Genomic DNA, 22267 nt, shown 5'->3' with positions numbered 1-22267 from the left:
CGGGCTGATGCCGCCTGAACTCTTTCTTTGGCTCGTGCCCCCCGAGGGGGCCTGGAACGTCTCCAGGGAACTCCATGACGTGCCCCGGGCGGGCAGCGACGTCACGGGCGGAACGCGGGGGGTTCCGGGGCTTCCCCTGGCCGGGGCGCCCCCCCGCCCGTGCCCGTGCCCGTGCCCGTCCCGCGCCGAGTCGGGAGGTGGGCGAGCGTTGGCGGCGGCGGCGGCGGAGCGGCCTGGCCCGGGGCCCCGTGCGGCTCGGGGAGCGGCGCTGCCCGGCGGCGGCGGCGGCGGGAGGCCCCGGGGCTGGGCCGCGTCCCCGAAAGTTTCCTGGCCGCCCGCCGGCCGGTGATGCGCGGCTGATGGATTGCATTGTGGGTGTCAATACAAAGTGACGGCCATATTTGCCGGTGCTGCGACTGCTGTAAACAACCCAAAGTGGCTGGCAGCGCCGGGGCGGCGGGATCGCGGCCCGGCCGGCTCGGGCATGGCTCTCGGCATGTCCTACAAGCCCAGCGGCAGCTCGCACCTCCCCGGCGCGGGCCTCGGCTCCGGTGAGTGCGCGGCGGCCGCAACTCGGCCACCCCCCAACCCCGCCCGCCGACCCCACCGCCCCCCGACCCGGCCCCGGCCCCGGCCCCAGCCCCGGCCCGCGGGGATCCCGCCCCCCCCCCCGGGCCCGGCACGGACCGGCCCGGCTGCCCCCCCGGCCCGGCCCCGCCCGGCCGCAAACTTCTCCCCGGGCGCCCGGCAGGTGCGGGGCCGGGCGGCTGCGCTCGGCGCCCCGCACGGCCGCTCCCCGGGGCGCCCGGCTGCTCCGGAGCGGGAGGCTCCGCCGGCGTCTCAACGAGGACCGCTGCTGGCGGCACCCTGCAAGTGCCGCGCCGCCGCCCCGGCCGCCGCCCGCCCGCCCGCCGCCCGCACCAAGCACCGCTCCGCACCGCCAGCCCGCCCGCCGCCGCGCGAGGCGAGGGGCAGCGCCCGGCCCGGCCCGGCCCCGGCGGGGCTTGTCCGCTCCGCTCCGGCCGCCCCCGGGGGAGGAGACGGGACGGGACGGGACGGGAGCGGAGCCCGCGCGCCTCCGCCTCGGGAACAACCCGCCCGCGCCCCTCGCCCCGCCGCGCGCGCGCGTGTGTGTGTGTGTGTCTACATGGGGTGTGTGAGTGTGCACTGTGTGCGCCTAGACTGTGTACAGACTGTGTGCACGTGTGTCTGTAGACTGGGTATGGACATGTACACTGTGTGTGTGTGTGTGTGTGTGTGTGTGTGTGTGTGTGTGTAGACACTGTGTGGGCTCTGTGAGTGTCTCTAGACTCTGTGAGTGTGTAGACGCTCTGTGTAGACGTGTGTCTCTAGTGTGTGTGTGTGTGTGTGTGTGTGTAGATGCTTCTGTGTAGACACTGTAGACTCTTGAGTGTGTCTCTAGACTGTGTACAGACTGTGTGAGTGTGTGTGTAGACTCTGAGCATGTCTCTAGACTGTGCATGTAGACTGTGCGTGCGACTGCGTGTGTCTAGACCGTGTGAGTGTGTGTCTCTAGACTGTGTGTACAGTGTGTGTGAGTGTGCGTGTAGACAGTGTGCGCGCGCTGTCCTCTCTCCCCTGAGCGCAGCGTTCCCGCGCCTGGCTCTGTCCCGAGGGGGCCGTGCCCCGGAGGGCTCTGGGGGTGCCTGGGGTGATCTGTGTGGGAGCGGGGAGCTCTGCACAAAGCTGCGGGGGGGTGGGGGGGCTGCGGGGAGGCTCCCCGGCCGCGGCCCCGCTCTGGTTGGAAACAAAACAAAAATGGAGAAGTTGGTTTGAACCGTTCGTTCGGGTTTAAAATCCCCTCCTCCTCCCCCCAGTCTGACCTGCAGGTCTGACATGAAATCCCCACAGGAAGGAGGTTCTTTAACTTCTGGCTAACGGAGGAGTGGGAAGTGTTTCCGACTCCCTCTGCGGTCTTGCAGCACTGCCTCCAGCCTGATCCTGGTGGTCGGGGTGAGTGGAGGGGACTGGTGACAGATGCCCCTACCCCAGGGACCGGGAGGGTGGCAGTTACAGCCAGGCTCGTGGCTTTGTCCCCAGCAGAGAAGTAGCTAAATGAAGTGCCAGTCCTACGACCTCTGCCGAGCTTTGTGCGAGGAGTTGCGTATCTGTGGTATCCCAGGTGCGTACACTGAACGTGCAGCTCTGCGGCCTGCCCTCGTGTCCCCGGGCTGCTTCGGAGAATCGAAGGGCTGGAAATCGAGAAGCGATTCTGGCTCAGGACTCTCGTGGCAGCCTGGCGTGGAGAGCAGAGGTGTCCCCAGAAAGCCGCCAGCGGTGGAAACGGGCCGTCCTGGCTCCGGCTGGAACCTATGTCTCATCTCTGAAATATCTCCCGATAATTGTAGGGGAGCGAGAATTTTCTGTTGTTTTTTTGGCTGGTGTCATGGAGCCAGGGCAGAAAAACGAGACTTCACAGCTCGTCCCGGGAAAGCCACAGGCAGCCCCGCGTCCAACGTGCTCCTGAGATGGGCCCTGGGAGTGACTCGGAAAGTTTTCCTCCCTGTGCTTTCGCGGCTGCTGGTCTGTCGGCCTGATCTCTGCCGCTTCTGCCATGATCAGGGCATTGCATTCCTGCATGCCGCTCTTCCTCCTCTCCGCAGCTTTTCAGCAGCTGCTCTGTGCGATGCTTCAACTCTCCCCGCCTAACTTGCGCTCGCTCCCGTGCTCATTTCATCCTCGGCACCCGCCTCGTCTTTTTAAATGAAAAACGGTCTTGTCGGGATCCAAAATGGGCTCTCTCTTTCCTCTCTGTCTTCTGCCATTATCCCTCGCACGCCAGCCCTTCCTCTAGCTCCTGGTAATGCCAGCACCATGGCCTCAGGCCAAGGGAGTTAGACAAAGAAGTCCTTGCAGTTACACATATCGCATTCAGAGTGATGTGACTGCAAATGGACCCCCTCCTTGCTGGAGCCTAATTCTGAGTTTCAGGAGATTGCTTCTCTATTGTGTCTAAATTAAATGCCACCAGCTAAGAGTGAAAATCCTGGGTTTGCTTCCAAACGTTCCCCCCCCTTTCCTCCCCCTGCTTTATCATGCAGAGGGGACAGAAACAGGAAATCTGCCTCTTTGGCCTGAAACCAGCTCTGCAGAAGCTTCTCCCTGTGCATTCTGCATCTGCAGGGCCCAGGGGTCTGGACAGCTGCGAGTCCCAGGTAGATGCTTTGCAGCGCAGGCATGTCGGTGCAGGGGTGTCTGGAAATGCCATGGCAGCATGGCTCCTGGGGCTGGATCCTCACAGCAGAGTTCACTCGGGCTAGCTCCGCTCAGGTCGTGGGGCGAAACGGAGAGGAGCCACCCTGTGAAACAGCATTTTTAACTGCATGGCGCAGTTGTGGCTCAGCCTGTCCCCCCTGATGGGCCAGCTCACTTGGAGCTAACAGCGTCATCAGACTTAGGACCAAGTCTTTGAGGACAAGGGTGAGACAGCTGCACTGCCTCAGGTTCAGGGCGTGCTACAGCACAGGGCTGGGGCGTGTATGCAAATAATAGAGATTTTTGTGGGGGTGAGAAGCCTCTTCCCAGCTCTTGGGATGCAGTGAGGGAGGAAGAAAGACATCCTCCTCTGCACGTTGCTAACCTGCATGATGTGCCGGGGGGGCCTGATTTCCTGCCAGCCCCCCCTGCTTTGTCTTCCTTAACATCCCAGCCAAGGAGTGTGGTTTGACACGCGTTGAACACGCACTCTTTGCAGGTGGGAGGGATGATGCAAAGTGCAGGGCACTAACGGTTCGGGCCTGTGTGACTCAACACTGAGCATCTCGAGGCTTTCCCCGAGGGACACCCCTCTCTGGAGCCTGGCGGCTTGTGGTGTAACATTTAGCGCTGATGCTTAATTTCGAAGCCCACCGCTGGCAGGTGTTCCGGTAATCACAGACGCAGGCGCCCTCTTTATTTTTTAATTATATCAAAGTGGAAAATGAGTCCTGATTAATACAGGTGATGCTGCCTGCTCACATCCTCCGATCTCTCCGAGTTCCTTCATCTCCTGTTTTCTCCTGGCTTCTACATTTTAATCCCTCGCTGATGCCCATTGTTTGCCATTCTTCGGACACTGTGAAGTACTGGTTCCTCTTTGATTTCCAGCCCCTGCCCGACTAGGGACAATCCCCAGCTGATGAAGCTGGTAGATCTCCACTGATTCCAACAGATCAGCTTGTGAATGAGAGCTGAAAGTTGGACCCTCTACCTTTCTCCAAACTCCCCTTCCCCCCTAGTTGCTTTTCCTTTGAACCTTCATGGCTCTGTGTTGTTTGCATTTTTAATCAATTTGCTCAGAATCTGCCCAGCCTGGGAATGGTGCTTGGCCAGTTACAAATTGCACTGGAAATCTTTGGTTTCTGATTCTCAAAGAAGTGGTAGCTTATCACTCCCCTTTCCCTGCCCCTCGCAACTCTCACACTCTCCTCATCCCAGGCTGGGAATGGAGTTGTTCTGAAGCATTTCTATCAAGAATCCAGAGGAGATAATTGCAACAGATTTGACCAGGGTTTTAAAATAGGCAGCATCCTAGCTCTATGCTTTGTGATGGTGAGCCTTTGAAGGCAGAGTCTATTCGAACTTCCAGGGCTGGCGCTGCGTATGCAGTGTTCGATGTGTTGCTGGTGTAGCTATGGGTGGATGTGAAGGGATCGCGCCCTCGCCAACATCGCAATGCCCCCAAGGGGGCTTCTGTCAGTCTGGCGGGTGCTGTTTGGGGAGTTGATGTAGTTAAACTTAAAGAAAGATCTCATTGGTCATATGCGGCATCTTCCCTTGGGGTCTGCAACAGCATAATGGTGCCGGCCACAACTCATAATAGAGACAAGCCCCCTGACTTGGATTTTTTGCTCCAAAATCTCAAGGATTCCATCGAACTTGAGCCAAAAGAATCTCCTTTAGCTGGCAACAGTGGAGAGTGTGTGACGGGCAGCTGAGCAGATCGAAGTCTGTCTAGCAGAGGCAGAGGTGCACATGCGCCCCACCCAGTCCATGGCGGTTTGTTGTACCATCAGGGCTCTGACTCAGATCTGCCGGAGCATATTCCTGTCTTACCACCCTTTGCGGAGATATTGTAGGCTTGGTATGGTTGCAAGTGAGCTACCAAGTGCTCTTATTCAGGTTTCACGGGGAGCGTGGGCTCCGTTGTTCCTAGGACGTACAGAAAGCAAGGACACCAGTTAGTGCATGCCAGATGCATAGAGGTAGCTTGTCACTACATGAGTCTCTTCTGGTCTCTTTGAGATTTAAATCAAAATGTTTGTGTGCACTTGTCTTGGATTCATACTTTAAAGACTTTATACGGGCATTGTTTTTGACTGGCAATTAAGTGCCATTAGTGCCATTAATGCCATGCTTGCTCTGCAGTCTGTATTGTGTTAAAAAATGAGCTGAGAAGAAACGCGCCGTTGCTGAGTTGTAACTCACTCACTTTGTCAAGGACCAAGCGAGTTACCACTCCGTGTTTCCTTTCCCCAATAGGAAAGGAAAGTGTGGTGGGTACTGACAAGTATTTTGCACTTTTAAAAAATAAAAACTGGGAGCTACAAAACCTCACCTGAGTATCCCTTGGCTGCGGGTGATGTTAACTTGCTTAAGGATGCCACAGTCACAAGCTGAAGTCCTGCATCCTAAGGGAAGATCCAGTAGGGTCTTTGACTATCGGGGTAGAGAATATTGTAGCTTTTGGGGATCTTCTCTTTCTTTGTGTGTAAAAGAAATGGCAAACCTAACTCTACTGACACCAGGGCCCCCTCTCCACAACTCGGCCTATGTAAGGGGTTCAGAAGTGGGGGGCACAAGGGGACTTTGTGGAGATTAAAATCAGGGCCAACCCTTTGAACCCAACTAGGTTTCCTTAAGGTGCTCGGAGAGATGCAAGAGGATTGGGGAGGACACATGGAGCGAGCGGCCTCTAGGTCGGCAGTTCCAGTCCTATCCATCGCGCTAGATCGGCCTGAGAGCCGTTGGCAGAGATGCTTATGTCCGTGGGACATCGCTTACGTTCTGGACACACCGAGTCCGTGGGTCTGGAGCGCAAAGAGCTACGCTCTCCCATCCGCTTTGGGCACCGAACCCTGGCTCAGGCTGGCGGGCGTGGAGAGTAGAAGCAGTCGGATTCCGCAAATGGGGCCTGTGCCCTGAGCGAGATCCCAGCTCCTGGTGTGTGGACACTTGCAGCCAGGCACATGAGCTGTGGAAAATCCCCAGGCAGAATGGCTGAGACTACCGCCCCATCCAGAAGCATGCTCCATGGGCTTGATGCTCTGCTCACCGAAACCCATTTCACTCTGGTGTCCCTCCAAAACGTTCAGCAGAGTTATTCCTGGTGCGCGCTAGTGTTCATAGACAGGCTTGGGTCTGTGTATTTAAAGCACTGGTTTTTCACTGAAGCACAAGCTCCCGTGGGCTAGCTTCTGCGCACTGCGAGGCAAGAGCGTATGCAGGCAATTCTTGCGGAAGAACCGATGGAAATCTGCCCTCGTTTACTTTGCGGTAACTGGTCTGGGTGCACAAGTGCATTACGCTCCCCACTGATCTGTTTGCATTAAAAATGCAGTTTAAATAGGAGTTGCCTCCTGTGTGTGTGCGCGTGTGGAATATAATGGGACTGACATAAGGCCTGGTTCCAGGCCTCTCTAAGTCAACAAGATCTTCCCATTTACTTTAGAGGATGCTGAGTCAGACTTGCAGAGAGCAGCTGGGAATGACAGGATGGAGAAAGTGGGTGAGGAAAGAACGTGTCGGATTCGGAGAGTATCTGAACCTGTCGCTCTTTCCGAGCCCCCGGTGACACCACCAGCCACTCCCGCGCCTCTCTGTCTGTGTCTTGTCCTGCTAAGCCCCTTCACTCCAAAACCGTGACGTGGCCTTGAATTGTGAGTCTGAGGGCAAAAATATGTACATCTATTTGGGGCCTTTTGCTAAAACTGTTCTTTGCCCTTTAGTTAAGTACAATATTGGCACAAGAGCAAAACAGATATAAATTAACCATGAATAAATTTAGTGTGACAATCCGGGAAAGGCTTCCAGCCATCGGAGGAGCGAGCTTTTGGAACAGCCTCCCAGTGCAAACAAAATAAAAAACCCTGACATTATTTTTAAGATGGAGCTTGAACAGTTGTTGGATGAGATCCTGTAACGTGACTGCGATCGCAGGCGCTTGCCCCTGCGACCCACGAGGTCCCTTCCAGTCCTGCGTTGCTGAACTTCTCAGGTGCATTTGAGTTGCATTTTCAAGCAGGTCTCTGCAAACCAGCAGGCTAGAAATGGCCTTTTAAAAAGCTGAGGTTTCCACAGAATTGCTTGACTCTTAACAGCTGGGTCTTAAAGAACAATCAGCTATTACACGGTTTCTGGTACGTTAGGCCTGTGTGTGGATCTACCTAGGTCTAGAAGTGCAGTGCCAAGCTGATGTATTTGTGTTAAAACCATAGCCACTCCTCTACTGGGTGGGATCAACAGGAAAGAGCTACCAGCCTAGGATGAAGTGACCTCCAAGGCACCACCCCAGACTTTGCACCAGTTGGGGAAGGCCCATCACCTTGAGCTCAGTTGGGCTAAGGCGAGGAGTGGATTTGAGTTGTGTCCTCCTTCCCCCGCCAAGAACGTCCTTCGGGCTGTCGTCGGAGCCATCCCAACTGGCTTCTTCCCCAGTACTGGCCGAGGACGACGTCTGCAGTGGCCAAGATTGAAGCCACAGGGGGCTCTGGAGATGGCATCAACACCTTCAATGGGTTGAGGTGGCCAGAACCGGTATGATAGTCAACCCTCCTGGCAGGTGAATCGCTCCTGTCTGCACAGCCCAGACTTTGGGGATATTTTGCAGTGAAAAGAGCAAAAAGAGGTGCGTTTTCATTTTGCTTGGATTCCTATTTCTGGGACTTCCTGGCCCATGTGGTGGCTAGCAGCCAAGTGAGCATGAAGCGAATCAAGCTCGTCTTCCAGGCTACATGAACGCAGCGTAGCTAATTGGAGAACACGTCCTCTTTCTAGTAGACCTACCCATCCATGTCTGGACCTGATAGCATGGGGCTTGCTGGCTCGATTTTTCCTGCCAGTTAGAATGGCAGCGGCCGGGCGAGGTGATCCGAGACATGCAGGTGTAGGTGGGGTTAACCGAGCAGTGTCATTCATCAGTCTTTGAGGGAGGCTGAGGAAAAGCTAAGGTCCGTTACCCTGTGTGTGTGAAGCACCCCTCAGCCGAGCTCGTTATCAGGATTGCAACCTCCTCCCAGATAAACCAACTCTCATTTCTGTTCCTTGTGAGGAGTCCCACCCTCCAGCTGGGTTTGACTGGCACAGCGTCTGACATGGGCGTTCGCCGTGCACACAGCGCTGGCATCACAGCCAAGTCCAATCCCTCTCTTTGTTCTCCGTGCCGGCTGCTGCTGCTGTTGCTGATAAAGTGGTTGGCGCATGGCATTATGTCTTATTACATTTTTGATGCAGACTGCAAAGAAACAGGTAAACTCACCATGGTTACCACGATCTGTCACTTGGCAGGACATTCTTTACTCAGTAATGGCCTCTAGTGTCTGCATCCCAGCTCTGCATATGCTAGGGGGAGAGTAGACAATACAGCATTTCTGGCTGCTCAGGTGGCAGCACTCCATTGATCTGATTACTAACAAAACGAGATGGGAACGGGTGTGATGGCGCTGAAATTCCAGTCCTGGGCTTCTTTCTGTGGCTATCCGATGGGGTCAGGCTGCTAGCATAGTCTCCTTGTTTGTCTTACATTTCTTACTAATGAAATGAAGCTGCCATGCAGAGACCAGCAACCTGGTACTGCAGTGCCTTATTGTTGTCAGCTTGCAGACCTGTGCAACTTGGCCAGGCATCTTGCTATGGATTCACTGCTCTGTCTCCCGTATAAGGGGCATGTATTGGTTATTGGGGGGGTTAATTTTCCGTATGTTCCTTGTGTCATCTTGACCTTTGTGCAGACTGGGAGTGTGGCTCGGTTTTAACGTGGTCTGAGAAGATCAATAATGTGTCTCTTCTGTATTGCTGTTAAGTAGCAGCCAGTTGTAATGACTTTGGTAGGTTCTTGTTTCTTTGACTTCATGGTCCATGTGGTGGTTAGCAGCCAGCACAAGTGACTGGGGTCAGGGCACTTGTATTGTTCTCCAAAGCGATTCAGAGCCTGAGCTTGTGCGCGCGGATTCCCAGGTGTTGTGTTTATTGCTGCGAACTGTCGGACTGACTTCAGCGAGATTGTTCATAATAGTTTGACAGCAAACCTTTGTAAGGTTTGGCTTTGTGAGCTTGGGGAAAGTCATGTCACCTGCCTGTATCCCAGTTTTCCTTTCTGCAAAACAGGTGCAGTCACAGGCGACTCGGGGGGCAATGGGGGAAGGCACATGCCTCCCCCCGCAACATTGGATGCTTCCGTGGGCAGTCGCCGATCACCACCACCGGCTTCTGCAGGTGGTCACCGCCCGCCACCCCGCCGCCCACAAACTGTGCCCCCCGTCTCGGGAGGCACCAGTCGTTCGTGGGTGCAGTCAAACCCTGCTGTCTTGCATGGTGTTTATAAAGCCCTCGATTCTTGGAGAAAAGATGTTGCCTCCTGCACAGCTGCATCCTGAGTGGTGGTTATAACTTCATACGATTGACTCTGAAATATTGGTTAAGAGCTGGATATAGAAATCTTGCAATGAACGGTATGTGCGCTTTGTCGGCAACTAATATTCCACAGCGTAGGAATAGAAAACACAGTCGAAAAGGTCCTGATGTCTTCAGTAGGGAAGAGGAGCGTCCTTACCTTGTGTCAGCCGTGGTTCGATTGCCAGCTGGGTGTGACATCTTTGTGAAGACGAGGCAGTTCAGATTTTTCATGTGAGTTAGCAGATGGAGGTAAAGACTACGTGAGAGCCTGCCATTTGTCTGAACTAAGTAACTGGCATGAAAACTGCAACCTGTCTTGACTAGGTTATTATGCCCCGGTAGCAGGCATGTGGGGAGAACACCCCTTGTTCTGGGAGCGAACACAAGGCCATGGCGATACCCTGGGATTGCTGCAAAAGCAGAATAATTCTGCCCAAAAGTATCCCTTTTGCACCCAGGCTTGTCTCTGACACTTTGACCTCTGGCCTTGTGTTTCCTCTGATAGCATCTTTCCAGGAAGAACAGAAATCAGGATTAAAACACTCAGCAATGAAAATAGCACATTATAAATTGCACAACTTGCAATCCTAATACTGTAGCTTGTCATTTAAATGCCAACCAAGGTAGGCAAACAAGGCGCGTTTCTCCCTTCAGAAATCAGCAGAAGTATCCCTTGGAGGGAGGTTATAGGAGAGGGACCTGTCCATCAGAAAAGCAGTGCTGGGTCTGAGTGGCCCCTGAGGGAAGAGGACAGGGAGGAAAGCAACAGTAGGAGCCAGGAGCATTTGAAAGGGAAAAGGAAAGCAAAGGAGTAGCTAAAACATGTTGGTATAAAGCCCCTTTGAGTCTGCTTTTGCAGTCCCTGCTGGGGCAGGAGTCATAGCGAGGCAAGGCTCTGAACATGGGCAGGGGGGTGTGTGTGTGTGTGCGAGCGTGTGCTTAATGGTGCATTTTCCTGAAAAGGATGGATGACAGATGATTGAGGAGGCTGTTTCAGTGGGAAGATAAGGATACAAGATGGATGGGTGCCATTAGTAGACTGTAAAGGGGATGGTGGCTGGGTCTTTAAATCAGGGGGATCTGATGCTGGATTTGTATCCCGCGCATCCCTTTGAACAGTTTGTGGCCCGTTAGGAAAAGGGGGAAATGATTCTCCCCCCGCCATTTCTCTCCCAAACATATTAAGAGCAAAGAAACAAAATTAAAAAAAAACCCAATGATTTTGCCATTGGTGGGACAGATCTTTGATCAATCACCCTGGCAGAACTCATTAAGGAAGGGCCTGTTGGTTCGTTTAAAAAAGCCACGTTGATTGATTAATGTAATCCTAAGGTAAACGCTTGTTTTGAAGGAGGGTGGGCTTGCTGGAGAAGTTCCTGTGCTGTATGAATATCTCACCTTGCTCTCTTCAGGACAGGTCATCCTCCAAAAGCTGCTATCCTTGATGCAGTGTGTCTTTGTAAGGAATGAACTATTTTTTAAACAAACAAGAAGGAGCATTAAGCCAATAATTGCTTCTGTTAAGATCCACATTGGGATTTATCGTCCCCCAAAGTAGTGTCTCAACCAGTAGGCATTTTAGGAGACCGTAAAGCCTGATAGCGAAAAAAGTAAATGTATGTTTATATTGAGACTGTTGTATTACAGCAGTGTCGCTGCACCCTGAAGTCTGGAAATCTTAGGAAACATTAGAACTTAACAACCAAAAAACCCCCCAAACCTGGTAGTTTTGTATTACTTTGGTTGATTTTTGCATGGTGCGACCTGGCTGGTTAGAAGCGTCTGACATCACAGAAGAGGGTAGAAAATAGCAACAGTATTCACTGCTGATGTCACACAGTGAACAGAGGGACCCAGAGACTTCATCAGATTGCCGCCAGTTCTGAGTTGTGGTCTTGGCTGCACATAGCAGCGAGGGTAATTTTGCCTTGTCCACTTGATGACACTTTGAGATGTAAAAATTGATCGTAATCTGTGCTGTTAAATTGAAAATAGCTTGGTGTTGGACTTAATTCATAGGGCAGGAGCAAAAATACAGCTCCTCTTTGTTTACAGTAAGTCTGCAGAGCAACCTGCAATGCTATGCTGGACTTCCCTTGAAAGAGTGCAAATGCTGTGGCTAATGTTACAGCCTGCACTGTTTTCAAATGTACAGTAGCCGTGAAAGGACTGCTATGCTAATCACTGGTACCGTGTCCAATGAATAGTGTGACTCTTAATTGACGTTAGTGGGCTGGGAGAAGAAGAATCAGGTTACTGTTTAAAAAAAGGAGAAAAAAGCCCACTAAACTGAGTCCTAATGTGTATTGACTAATCCATCTTTAGCTAATAAGTCTTGATTTAATTTTTTTTTTTTCTCTTGGAAGCTGGAAGCGTTCACTCTCCCTCCACAAGTATGGCCACATCTGCACAATACAGACAACTTATAAATGACTACGGACCACCATCCCTAGGCTACACACAAGGGATGCAGGTAAAATTCTAATTTTTCTTTTAAATCTTTCTGGTGACAATGCCCTTGCTCAAGCTAGTAAATTGTGGGCTGTTGTCCATGTGACCTCTCCAGGGCTTGGAAATAAAATCCAAATGGCAAACAGAGTCATTACATGCGTCCTCATGTCATACTAGAATAATTATAATGCTCATCAGGGATGAATTAATAGCTGACCACTAGCCCCTGCTTTTCTGACTCATGGCAAACCGTGATGCGAGTTGTGTTCCAAGACAAAGGTGAGGATATAAAGTGAGGATAGCTCGTGATCTGACGTTCAGGGCTGAAACCAACTGAACACTTACTGTGTTACAAATAATGAATAGTCGCAGTATTGCATTTCTAATTGTTTTCTGTGGGTAATTTAGAATTTCCAGTGCTCTACACTGCATGAGCCAAGCCTCTTTGTTGGCTGCTACGGGGATCTAACTTCCCATTTCAGGGCAGCTTCTAACGTTTAACAGGGGGAAGGATGCTTTCTTTTTTGATGTGTAAACCATTTTCTTGTAATTGTGTCCCACTAATTCCCCCCTACTTTAACTTATTCTGTAAACATTTTTCTGCCTGTACTAGTACTTAGAGTACAGAAAGTGAAAAGTGTGGTGGTGAGAGAGAGGAGGGGGAGAGGCTGTAACAAGGGGGTTGCATTTGTTAACTCTGTTTGCAGTGCTATCTACATGAAATGTTTTACAACCCAAGGCTCCAGTCCTGCATTTGGGTGAGAAGAGATAATGCACCTGAGCAGCATCTGATTACAAAAGCAGGAGCTACAGCTGCATTATGTTGATAGCCTTCTAAAATTGGAGTGCAAATGGCCAGGACAAGCTCTGTGAAATAGTTGTTCTTTCCAGCTGTTTGTTTTTCACCGTGTAACTCAGATTAACTTCTTTCAAACTGTAGGGTACCAGCAGCAGTCAAGTACCACAAAGCAAATATGCAGAACTCCTAGCTATCATAGAAGAATTAGGAAAAGAAATTAGACCCACGTATGCGGGAAGTAAAAGTGCCATGGAGAGGCTAAAACGAGGTAATTTTTACTAGACATGTAAAACGTATCTGTCTTCTCATGTATGTTGCTTACAGATTGTTTTCTGACAACCGCAGAGGGCAGACATTTAAGATGTCTGAACTTAGTTAAGTTCGTTAACATAGACGATGGAATCACTGACATCTATCAAGAGAAACCAGTGCATGGCACAGAGAGGGCTCCAAGTTAGCATAACTGCCCAGCCCCTCAATGTGTCTCGGTTTCTGGTGACGTCAGGCATATCTACAAGGCAAACTTACTAGCAGGACTGTCCCTGGGGGGCGGTGAATTGGGGCGACCTCCCCAAACCTTGTGCTTTGGGGGGCCCCCGTAGACGGTTCCATACAGGACAGTGGCGTACCAGCTTGGTTGTGGCCACTGCACGCCGCCAGCTCTGCCGTGGCTGCCGCGCACCGCTGGCTCTGTGCTCCAGCCGCTTCCTGCCCCCGCCCTCTCATTCGCCACCCCCGGCCCCACATGGGCTGATATGCCCTATGCCCTGCACACCCCTAGGGATGGCTCTGCTTACCAGGCAAAACAGCAGTGCCCTTGAACACAGCACGTTGCTCTACCTGAATTGTCTCCTGGCCCTGAAGCAGTGAAGCTGCATCTTTGCAGTGCTGCAGGTGAGTTCCTTAGTGCAGGAAAGGGCTAATCGGCCCTGTCACTCAGCACTGATTAGTCTGCCTGAAGCACCACGTAGATGCAGTTGTGTTGCCTCTTGGCCAGAAGGCAGCTCATGGAGAACAGTGCAGTGTGCGTGTGTGAGGATGCTGCTGCCTGGGGTGGTAGGTTTGCTGTGTAGACATGCCCTTAGTCATGTAGGGTCTCTCCCATAGACTTCAAACCACAAATCAAAGGGTCTGTGTCACACCAGAGAACTGTATTCAGCCCAACAAGCCTTAGCTGAATGAGGTTGTATCAGTGACTTGTATGTTAAGTGGACAGTAGAGAAAAAGGTGACGTGCACTCGAGTAGTACAGCAGTACGCTGCAGCAGCAGCTGGCGTCTTACTCTCTCCTGCTCCCGAGTTTGTGATGCTTAGACTCCCATGCGCATTGATAATTGAACATAATTACATTGGAGAGAGCCAGAGGCTCCTGGGGTCTAAGGGCTCCGTTAATTAACTCTACAGCTTCCTTCATGCAGCTAAAAGGGGTCACAAACGTCCTTTCCTGGCAGCAGAGGGGAAACGAGATTGTCTACATCTCCCTCTGCAGGACCCGTGGGAGGGATGTTCCTGAAGGAATGGGGGCACTCTGACTGCTGGTGTGACCCATGAGGGCGTGTGCAGCTGAGTATAGTTTCCCAGGCTGCCGTACCCTGTGCCAGCAAGGCATAAAGCCTTTTCCTCCCCTACTCCAGCTGCCTTGGTCCCCGCGCCGAGCTTGGCTCGTGCATTCAGAATGAAGAGACTATGTGGTTGTAGCAGACATAACTTCACCACCTCGCAAATCCACTCTCCACTTGCCCAGGACTACAGAGGTTTTATTTAAAGCTCAACCGTTAATGGGGGAGTCATATATCTGCTGTGACATGCAATAAAATGACTAGTAGCTGTTCTGGGAAAGGATGCTATAAAGTCTGCTGAAAAGTGATAAGTGGAATCTGGCTGGACTAAAATCAATGTTGCAGGAGTCACTTCTCTCTTGCATTGGCTGAGTCAATGTCAATAGATCAAGAGTGGCAATAGGCTAATAGGACAACTTGGGAGAGGTCTGGCAAGATGCAGACTGTTAGCATGAACATCACCTTTACTTCAGCTGCTTGTAAGAGAAAAGTGAGTCCTGCTTTTGGCCATCACAGCGAATGTTTGCGCAGCATGGTTTGAAGATCTAGGCCCTGTCTGTAATGCTGGTAGGTGGCTGTGCAAGTGGCTGATTAACTTGCTAATTTGCCAATGCTGCAAAAATCTACCCACAGGAGAGGGAATTAACACGTGTGCACATGCTTGGGTGGTTTGCAGCAGTGGAAAGGCACCTGACATACATGGCTCTTCCAGAATAGGACTCCTGTCCACTAGTTCCAAAGCCCACCCAGGTTATCAAGATGTAAAATCAACTAATCCCAGTTTCCAACATAACTCAGGAGACCTGTGCTGCGTATACTGGGCACCTTTCAGCTCCTGGAAATGTTTCAATTCAAGTCCACTAGATCTGAGCAAAGGTAGAAGCCAGTACTTAAAACGGTGATGGCAGTCTCCACTAAAACTCTCCTGGCTGGAGCTGCCCCAGTGTTAATAAAAAGAGGAAATTGTTACAGAAGTTTCCCTTCTCCAGATACCACTCCTTGCAGGGGGCTGCTATCATGGCTTCGATTTTCCAGACACATCCTCTCAGAGCAAATACTACCTCAGGTTTTGATAACCTCACTAAAAAGTAATCACTAGTCAAGTTAACTGTGCAAGACCCACACTTCTAAAGGTTAGGTTTCTAAATGTAGATAGGTGCAGTTTAAATCTGACTGAATGTGAAGCTGTCACCTTCAGGGGGTGGAGGACTTTGGCTTGGACCCCCTTCAAACTTCAGATGCCAATTTGGAGGAGAAAAACTTCTTAGCTGTGGTGGTGGTTTGAGGGGGCTGGGGAAGCTGCCTTCCCTAAGGGGCATTGTGGAAGCTTTGCAAGTTATTTTAGGATGGAAAAGCTTTTTTTTTTCCTGTGAACTTTCACTTCCTTAGTTGGCACCTGGATGAGATGCTCAAAAATGTACAATTCTTTTACAGGCATCATTCATGCTAGAGGATTAGTTCGAGAATGCTTGGCTGAGACTGAACGGAATGCAAGATCCTAGCCTACTAATTCAGTTAAAAGATTTTCCACCTCTTTATGAAGGAAGAGTACTAGTTATTCCCTTGGTGACTTTCAAAACATTCAGATAAATCCTTTAATTTTGAATGTTTTACGTTCCTTTTTTTGCCCTTAAAAATGTACAGTTAAGAATGAGAAAAACAAGGATTTTTTTCAACTGACAAGGGTTTGCATTTTTTTAAGACGTTAAACTCCCCAAATTATTTCTAAAGATTGTTGAGGCTGAACTGCATGCAAAGGAATGCTTTCTATCCCTCAGGCTATACTTCACTTCCTTTCCTATTCAGCCGCAGTCTCATTCTTTTTCTTTGCCTATTCACGTAACCCCAAATTGTCAAACTTCCATCCTTTGACATAAGCTCCAAGCATTTTTTTAAATAAATGCAGAGATAGCACGTTTTACCTAGTAGTCTGCTATATCACACAGTGTCATACAGCATAGATTCCCGCTTAGAAATAACCCTTTTTTTGCATAAGCATTTGCATGATTGTTAGTACTTTGGAGTCCATTTAAAGTGCATGAGCTATACAGGAGGTAGGGCAACCTATTAAACAATAACAAGGTCCCAGAAAACTAATTTTCACACTAAGGCTGAAGATTTCAGTTGTAAGTTTGCCAAAAAAAAAAGAAAAGAAGAAAAAAAAAACATTCTGGATAAATGACTAAAACTGTTATTTGCATCTTTGTATGTATTTATTACTTGATGTAATAAAACTTATTTTCATTAACAATTTGTATTAAAACCATGTAGAGTGCCTTTAATCCATCTGATGTTAAATGTACAAAAGAACCTGGTTAGATAGGTAAAGGTTTAACCTTCATGTGTGAGGCTCAAATCTGGGAACAGGCTAGAGAACACGACTGCATGCAGCTAGATGCTCCGTCCATGGCATAGTTGGATGCAGGCAGGCAGCTCGTCCCTGCAGGAAAGAGGTAAGGCCGTTTGCTGTCTCCATTCCTCTTCCTAAAGAACTAACCCACTGCGCCCACAAACCTTCCGAAGTGCCACGAATGTCCTTTTGGAAGCTCTCTCTCTCTACCCTTTCGTTGCTGGGGCATAGCTTCTCATAGCAATCCATGCTACGTGCATGAGAGACTATAAAAGTTCCAGACGTGACTAAATCTTTCTACTCTTTTAAGAGGAAGATCAGTCACACATCTCTGGATTCAAATCAGCATTTATGTGACAACACACAATACTTACTTCCCAATCAAATAACACTAGGGAAATATTTCAAACAAGCTGAGGACCCTCTGAGGCAAAGTTCATACACATAATATAATGTCCTGTTTTGCTATATCAAAACTGCATGATAAATGAAGCTGTGAATTTATTACTGAAGGTAGATGTTTAGTATACGATGGAAACCCAAAGAAAGGAGGCAACAGTGGTCAGTACTAAGACTTAACACAATTTGGGGAAAAGGACTCTGTTGCTTAAGAACATTTAAGATTAAGTCCTTTTTCTCTCCACAGCTGATTTTTTCAGTCTACAGTATCCTCCACTTCTTTATGCAAGAACAAGGTATTATCCTGTTGCTGGTTTATTCGATATCCTGTAGTTTATGAAGGCGATTCTGACTTCAGTAGGAATACTGCCTGTGCAATGATTATGGGTTGTCCTATGTTTTAGTTATGCCCTCATCTTTATGTAGAGAAAATTTAAGCATTGGACAGAGAGATGATTATATGCCTAAATCCTCACACTCTGAAAAGACTATTCTTAGCCTATTGTGTTTTTTCTTATTCTATTTCCATGGGCTATAAAGAAGAGAAAGTCAGTAAGATGCACTGCAACAAAGCCTAAATGATCATGTTGCTTCTTTTACCAAAACTGCCTTAACCAACTATTCATGCTGAGTTTGACTGTTGAATGTGGAGAATGAGGCAGTGGATTGAGGCTGAAATGTGATTGCTGTTAGCCAGTGGTTAAATGCCTTGTTTTATGCTAATGGAAGCTCATTCATAACTCAATATTTTCAGTGGTGTTTGGGAAGTCCTATGGCATCAAAATGATGGAAAATTAACACACTTGCTGTTTTCAGGGGAACAGTTCCTCATTCTCCAGTTCTTGCATTTTTTTAAGTTGTTTTTTCCTTTCCAGGTTTTCCTTTGCTTTTCTTTTCTTCTCTTGCTTTTTGCTCCCTGCTTCTATCTTCTCTTTGAAAACATCACTATCTTCACCTTTGTAAAATAGGTCAATTTTTTCTTGCAGTATCTCTCTAGCTCTCTTTCGGTTCAGCTCCACTGATCTAGTTTGATGACACTGAAAAATATAGTTGGGTATTTTTTATTCTGAATATAATGTTATTTCACTTAGAAACACTTTTTTCCTTTTATTATGTATGTTGTACTAACATAGGGTCTGATCTTACAGCCCTCAACTCATGGGAACTACTGCATCAACTCCCCCTCCCTTCCCCCAAGCTTGGGATATTAATATTTGAAGTTTCAGAGTTATTAATGTAAGTGGACAAGCAAACAAGAAAACAGTTTCTGAAGGGTTATAAAGTCTCTCTCTCAATATCTGAGGAATGATTTTGAAGCTCATTATCATGTTATTTCATTTGAACTAGTAATTAAAATAATGTTTCAGAGAGCTAGCCTCTCTGCTGCAGCAGTAAAAAACCACAAACAAGAAACACACACTACCTCCCCCCCACCATTTACTGGCAGATGGATGACACAATGCTCAGGTTTTTGAGGTGTTTAATAGCTAAGGGATCCTGTAAGTCTGACCCCCGGACTTCTTTCTTCAAGACATCCTGAGCTGCTTTCTATCCCTAGCTTTCTCTGATTCTGTAATCTAATTTTAATAAGGCAGCCTTAAAAATACTGGGAAAAATAAAGCAACATAAAGCGATTGTAAATATCGAGACAGAAAAGTCAGAACTTTAGGATTTTATATCGGCTCAAACCATTAGTTCATAGCTTTGCCAGCAGGCTATTGCCAAACTTCTTTACCACACAAAGCACTACCACACAATTACCTTGACTACAATCCCAGATGGAATGTGCTTCAAGACAACACAGTTGTTTGTTTTATTAGTTGCTTGGCCTCCAGGGCCACTACCTCTTACAAACTGTTCTTCTAATTCTGTCTCACTTAGTGCAAGAAGATCACGAGAAGTCTTCTTTCCTGCTACTTGGAAGAGAGGCACAGACTGCCTGGGGGATAAAAACAGTTGCTTCCTCAAAGTCCATGGCCTCCAAGATACTACACCTATTTTAGGCAGCCAGGTCATAGAGTAAAATAAGCCTAAAGCATTCATAAAGAATTGGAGACAAGAGTTCCCCTTCAATGGAACCTGAAATAGAAAAAAAAAAAAGATACAAATCTTGTTTTAACATTATAATACATCTGCAGCTATTGTACATAATACACAGGCACTTCATGTTAATCTAAAGTATCCTGTGGGATGTTGCAATTTGCAACAAAAATGAGACTCTGGAATGGTAAGAATTCAAACAAACTGATGTGAAGCTGTAACATTCTTTCTTAAACTAGCCAAAAGTTAACCAGCTGCTCCTAAATGGGATCTGTATAATGGCAACAAGTTGAGAGGAGACTAAAAGCTCCTTGCACAGAAGATGTAAATTTGGGGGCATTCCTTGTTCAGGTGGAATGCAAACTACTTGCATTGTCTTTGTAGCTTTTCAGGACTCTATTTTTTAAAGTGGTCCAAAGTACCAGTTGGATGAAAGACAACTGGGTATGGGTTAAATTCTAGCTCTACTAAAATATTTGGGGCCAGAATACTTCCTTACCTAAGTGATAGAAACTTAGTGAGAAGAGGAGGTTAGCCACACATCTACAATCAGATTTGTAAGCCTCCCATTGAGTCCACATTTGCTTTTGCTGGCAGTGGGAGGCATAATTCCACCCTCACAGAATACCTTTGGAGGTCCAGAGGGAGGACAAGTCCTGGTACGGAGACTCTGTTGGGTCAAGAAAGACAGGTTTAAGTCATGGCAATACCAGTAGAAGCCCTCCTGCTGGAGGATTCCTGGGAAATGCAGTAGACTAGCACATCCCCAGCTGACTCTCCCCTACTACTTCAGTAATGCTGGCTCCACAACAGAGCAAGACTGCAACTCCCTACCATGCTAGCACAGACTGTAGGATGAATCTGTCCCACGGACCAGATGATCTCAGGAGAACGCCCAATCAAACCAAAACTTGAACACTTTGTCAGGAGTTGAACAGAAATGGTGTATTCAAGATTACAACAAACATCCCCAGCTTTTCCTGCACAAGAAACCTGGGTGTATGCGTGTCTCTTTGCAGATATACACCAGCTCCTGGCAGAAAGTTTTGATACCTAAGGTAACCCAGCTAACAAGAACTCAATTTAATTTCTCTGCAGACTACAATAAAATTAGCTAAACTTAAATATTTCAAGTTAGTGACGTAATAGCAATGAAAACCGGCCTCAGCTTATCGAGCAGAAAATGACTCTTTGCTAGATAATAACATACCTGGCTGAGAGACCTCCAAGCACCATGTAGGTGGTACAGAAAGTGACTGCAGTTAGCGATTTGGCTGATGACCCATTACACTGACTCGGTACTAAAACAATGCCGTTATCTTTCAAACAAAACATAAGGGTCATTTCCGACCAGAACTTTTAATACTCGGCAGGACTTTTTGGGTGCTCATATCACATTACTCAAGTTTCAAGAAGGAGCAAAATGCATTCTACCTTTATGAATTTCACTTGCAATAGAAAAGGAAGATTAACTTTTCTACGCTGCTGTGTCGTGCGGTGCTAAAGACGTGTTCAACCCCACAGACGGAAGCATTTTGATGCCGGATGCCAATAACTTTCTACCTATACACTGTACAATTTTACACAAAACACCTTGGGGTGGTTTGGGGACAGAAATAATAGTGTGTTAATGATTAATATCTCTACAAAAAGCAAATACAAATGCATGGTGACATTATGACAGAATATTTTACAATGCCACCACTTAGCTCACGTTTATGAACAGAAAACAAACTTTTTTTTTTTTTTTTTTAAACTTATTTGGTCCCATTTCCAATTTTTTTTAAATATATCGGAGCACCATTTTAGTTACAGGTGTTTGCTGCTCCGGTCTGTGTTGGCTCTACTAAAGGTGTTTCCCAGATACATCAATTTTATTCCAGACTAAATTGGTCGCTGCGGTATTTAGCGCCCGTCCAACCGATGGGACTCCGCTCCCGAGTCACGTCCCCCTTCCCAGCCCCAATCAAACCCGGTTCTTTCAGAGTTTGAAACAAGACGGATCGTGGAGCAAACGGGCTTTAAGGCCAGAAGCACAGCTCGGCCTCCCCGTCCAGGCCAGGGCTCGGCTGTGTCCAGACGGGCGAGCGCGGGAAGGACCGTGCAGGCGACTTCGACACCATTTATTCTTCCGAACGAAAAACCCATCCGACGGCACGCTCCACGGGTTTAAACCCAAGAATAAACGGCTTTCATACGCAAGCTGCCGGCTCCAAACTGCTTTTAAAAGTGTGTTTCCGCTCTCTAATACCTGTACCTCCTTGTAGAAGAGAAGTGTTACAGGAATGAAAAAAGATACACCCCCTCCCCCCCCAAAAACAAACCACCTCACCGTTGTCACCGGCCGCTTGGTGGCGCTAGCAACTCAATGATGGGAGTGAAGCGTTTTGTTGCAGTGACAGCCTTAGGGGGGGCAAACCTGGGCCCCACACTTTAGGGGGCCCCTAAATTTTGCAACTAATGTTGCTGATGTCATGACAATTAACCCTGTAAGGCCCCCCCCGCACTTTAGGGCCCCCCACATTTTGCAACGAGTGTCCGACTTGCTGATAAAGGCTTAATTTTCATGACCTAAGCCCCTCCCCGCCACTTTAGGGGCCGCAACATTTTGCAACAGGTGTCCACTTTGCTGACAGGTCATCCAAATTCAGCCTCAGGGAGGACGCAGGAGGCGGGTGCTCCGAGGCGTCGCTTCAGCGCGAAGGGAGAGCGGGACGGGACGAGGCCGCGGGGAGGTCGCCGCCGGGGCGCCCCAGGGGCCCCCGCGCGGCGACGGTTTAACGGCCCCCGTGCGCTGCTCTTACCTCAGGGAGCAGGCCGCGCGCCCAGTGCGCATGCACCAACCACTTCCTCGTCGCGTCACCACTCCCCTCCCCGCGCATGCGCAGCTTGAGGCTAAGAGGCACCGCTCCCCCTCCTCCCTTCGCCGGCCTAAAGCTGTAGCCCGCCAGCCAATCACGGGGGTCGTCTCACGCACCCGCTTCACTTGCCGCCAATCGTGTGCCGGCAGCTTGTCCGGCGCGTAGCCGGACGGGCCAATCAGGGCACGGAGGCGCGC

The 22267-nt window shown here is 49.2% G+C and overlaps 2 protein-coding genes across 5 annotated transcripts; one reads left to right on the top strand and one right to left on the bottom strand.

Annotated features, from left to right (window-relative positions):
• Positions 1–16671, top strand: CDK2AP1 (cyclin dependent kinase 2 associated protein 1). The gene is given in 6 exon segments (XM_059713410.1): positions 1–386; positions 388–479; positions 481–551; positions 11979–12085; positions 13004–13130; positions 15855–16671. Coding segments are annotated over 6 exon segments (777 nt in total). The 5' UTR covers positions 1–74; the 3' UTR covers positions 15923–16671.
• On the bottom strand, positions 16612–22267 carry MTRFR (mitochondrial translation release factor in rescue). 4 transcript variants are annotated; one of them, XM_059713411.1, is made up of 4 exons: positions 22187–22267; positions 19709–19879; positions 18931–19248; positions 16612–18206 (listed from the first exon to the last, which is right to left on the bottom strand). In XM_059713411.1, the coding sequence occupies exons 3-4, from the start codon at positions 19210–19212 to the stop codon at positions 17982–17984; spliced, it is 507 nt and encodes a 168-aa protein (XP_059569394.1). In that variant the 5' UTR covers positions 19213–19248; positions 19709–19879; positions 22187–22267; the 3' UTR covers positions 16612–17981. The 4 variants fall into 4 exon arrangements, with proteins under 4 accessions (XP_059569394.1, XP_019342275.1, XP_019342276.1 ...); XM_019486730.2 differs by lacking the exon at positions 22187–22267 and adding an exon at positions 22014–22102; XM_019486731.2 differs by lacking the exon at positions 22187–22267 and adding an exon at positions 21542–22007.

Source organism: Alligator mississippiensis, chromosome 10 (genome assembly GCF_030867095.1).
Source record: "Alligator mississippiensis isolate rAllMis1 chromosome 10, rAllMis1, whole genome shotgun sequence".
NCBI lineage: Eukaryota > Metazoa > Chordata > Crocodylia > Alligatoridae > Alligator > Alligator mississippiensis.
Note: the sequence above shows the minus strand (reverse complement) of the source record. Positions and strands in the feature narration are given on the sequence as shown.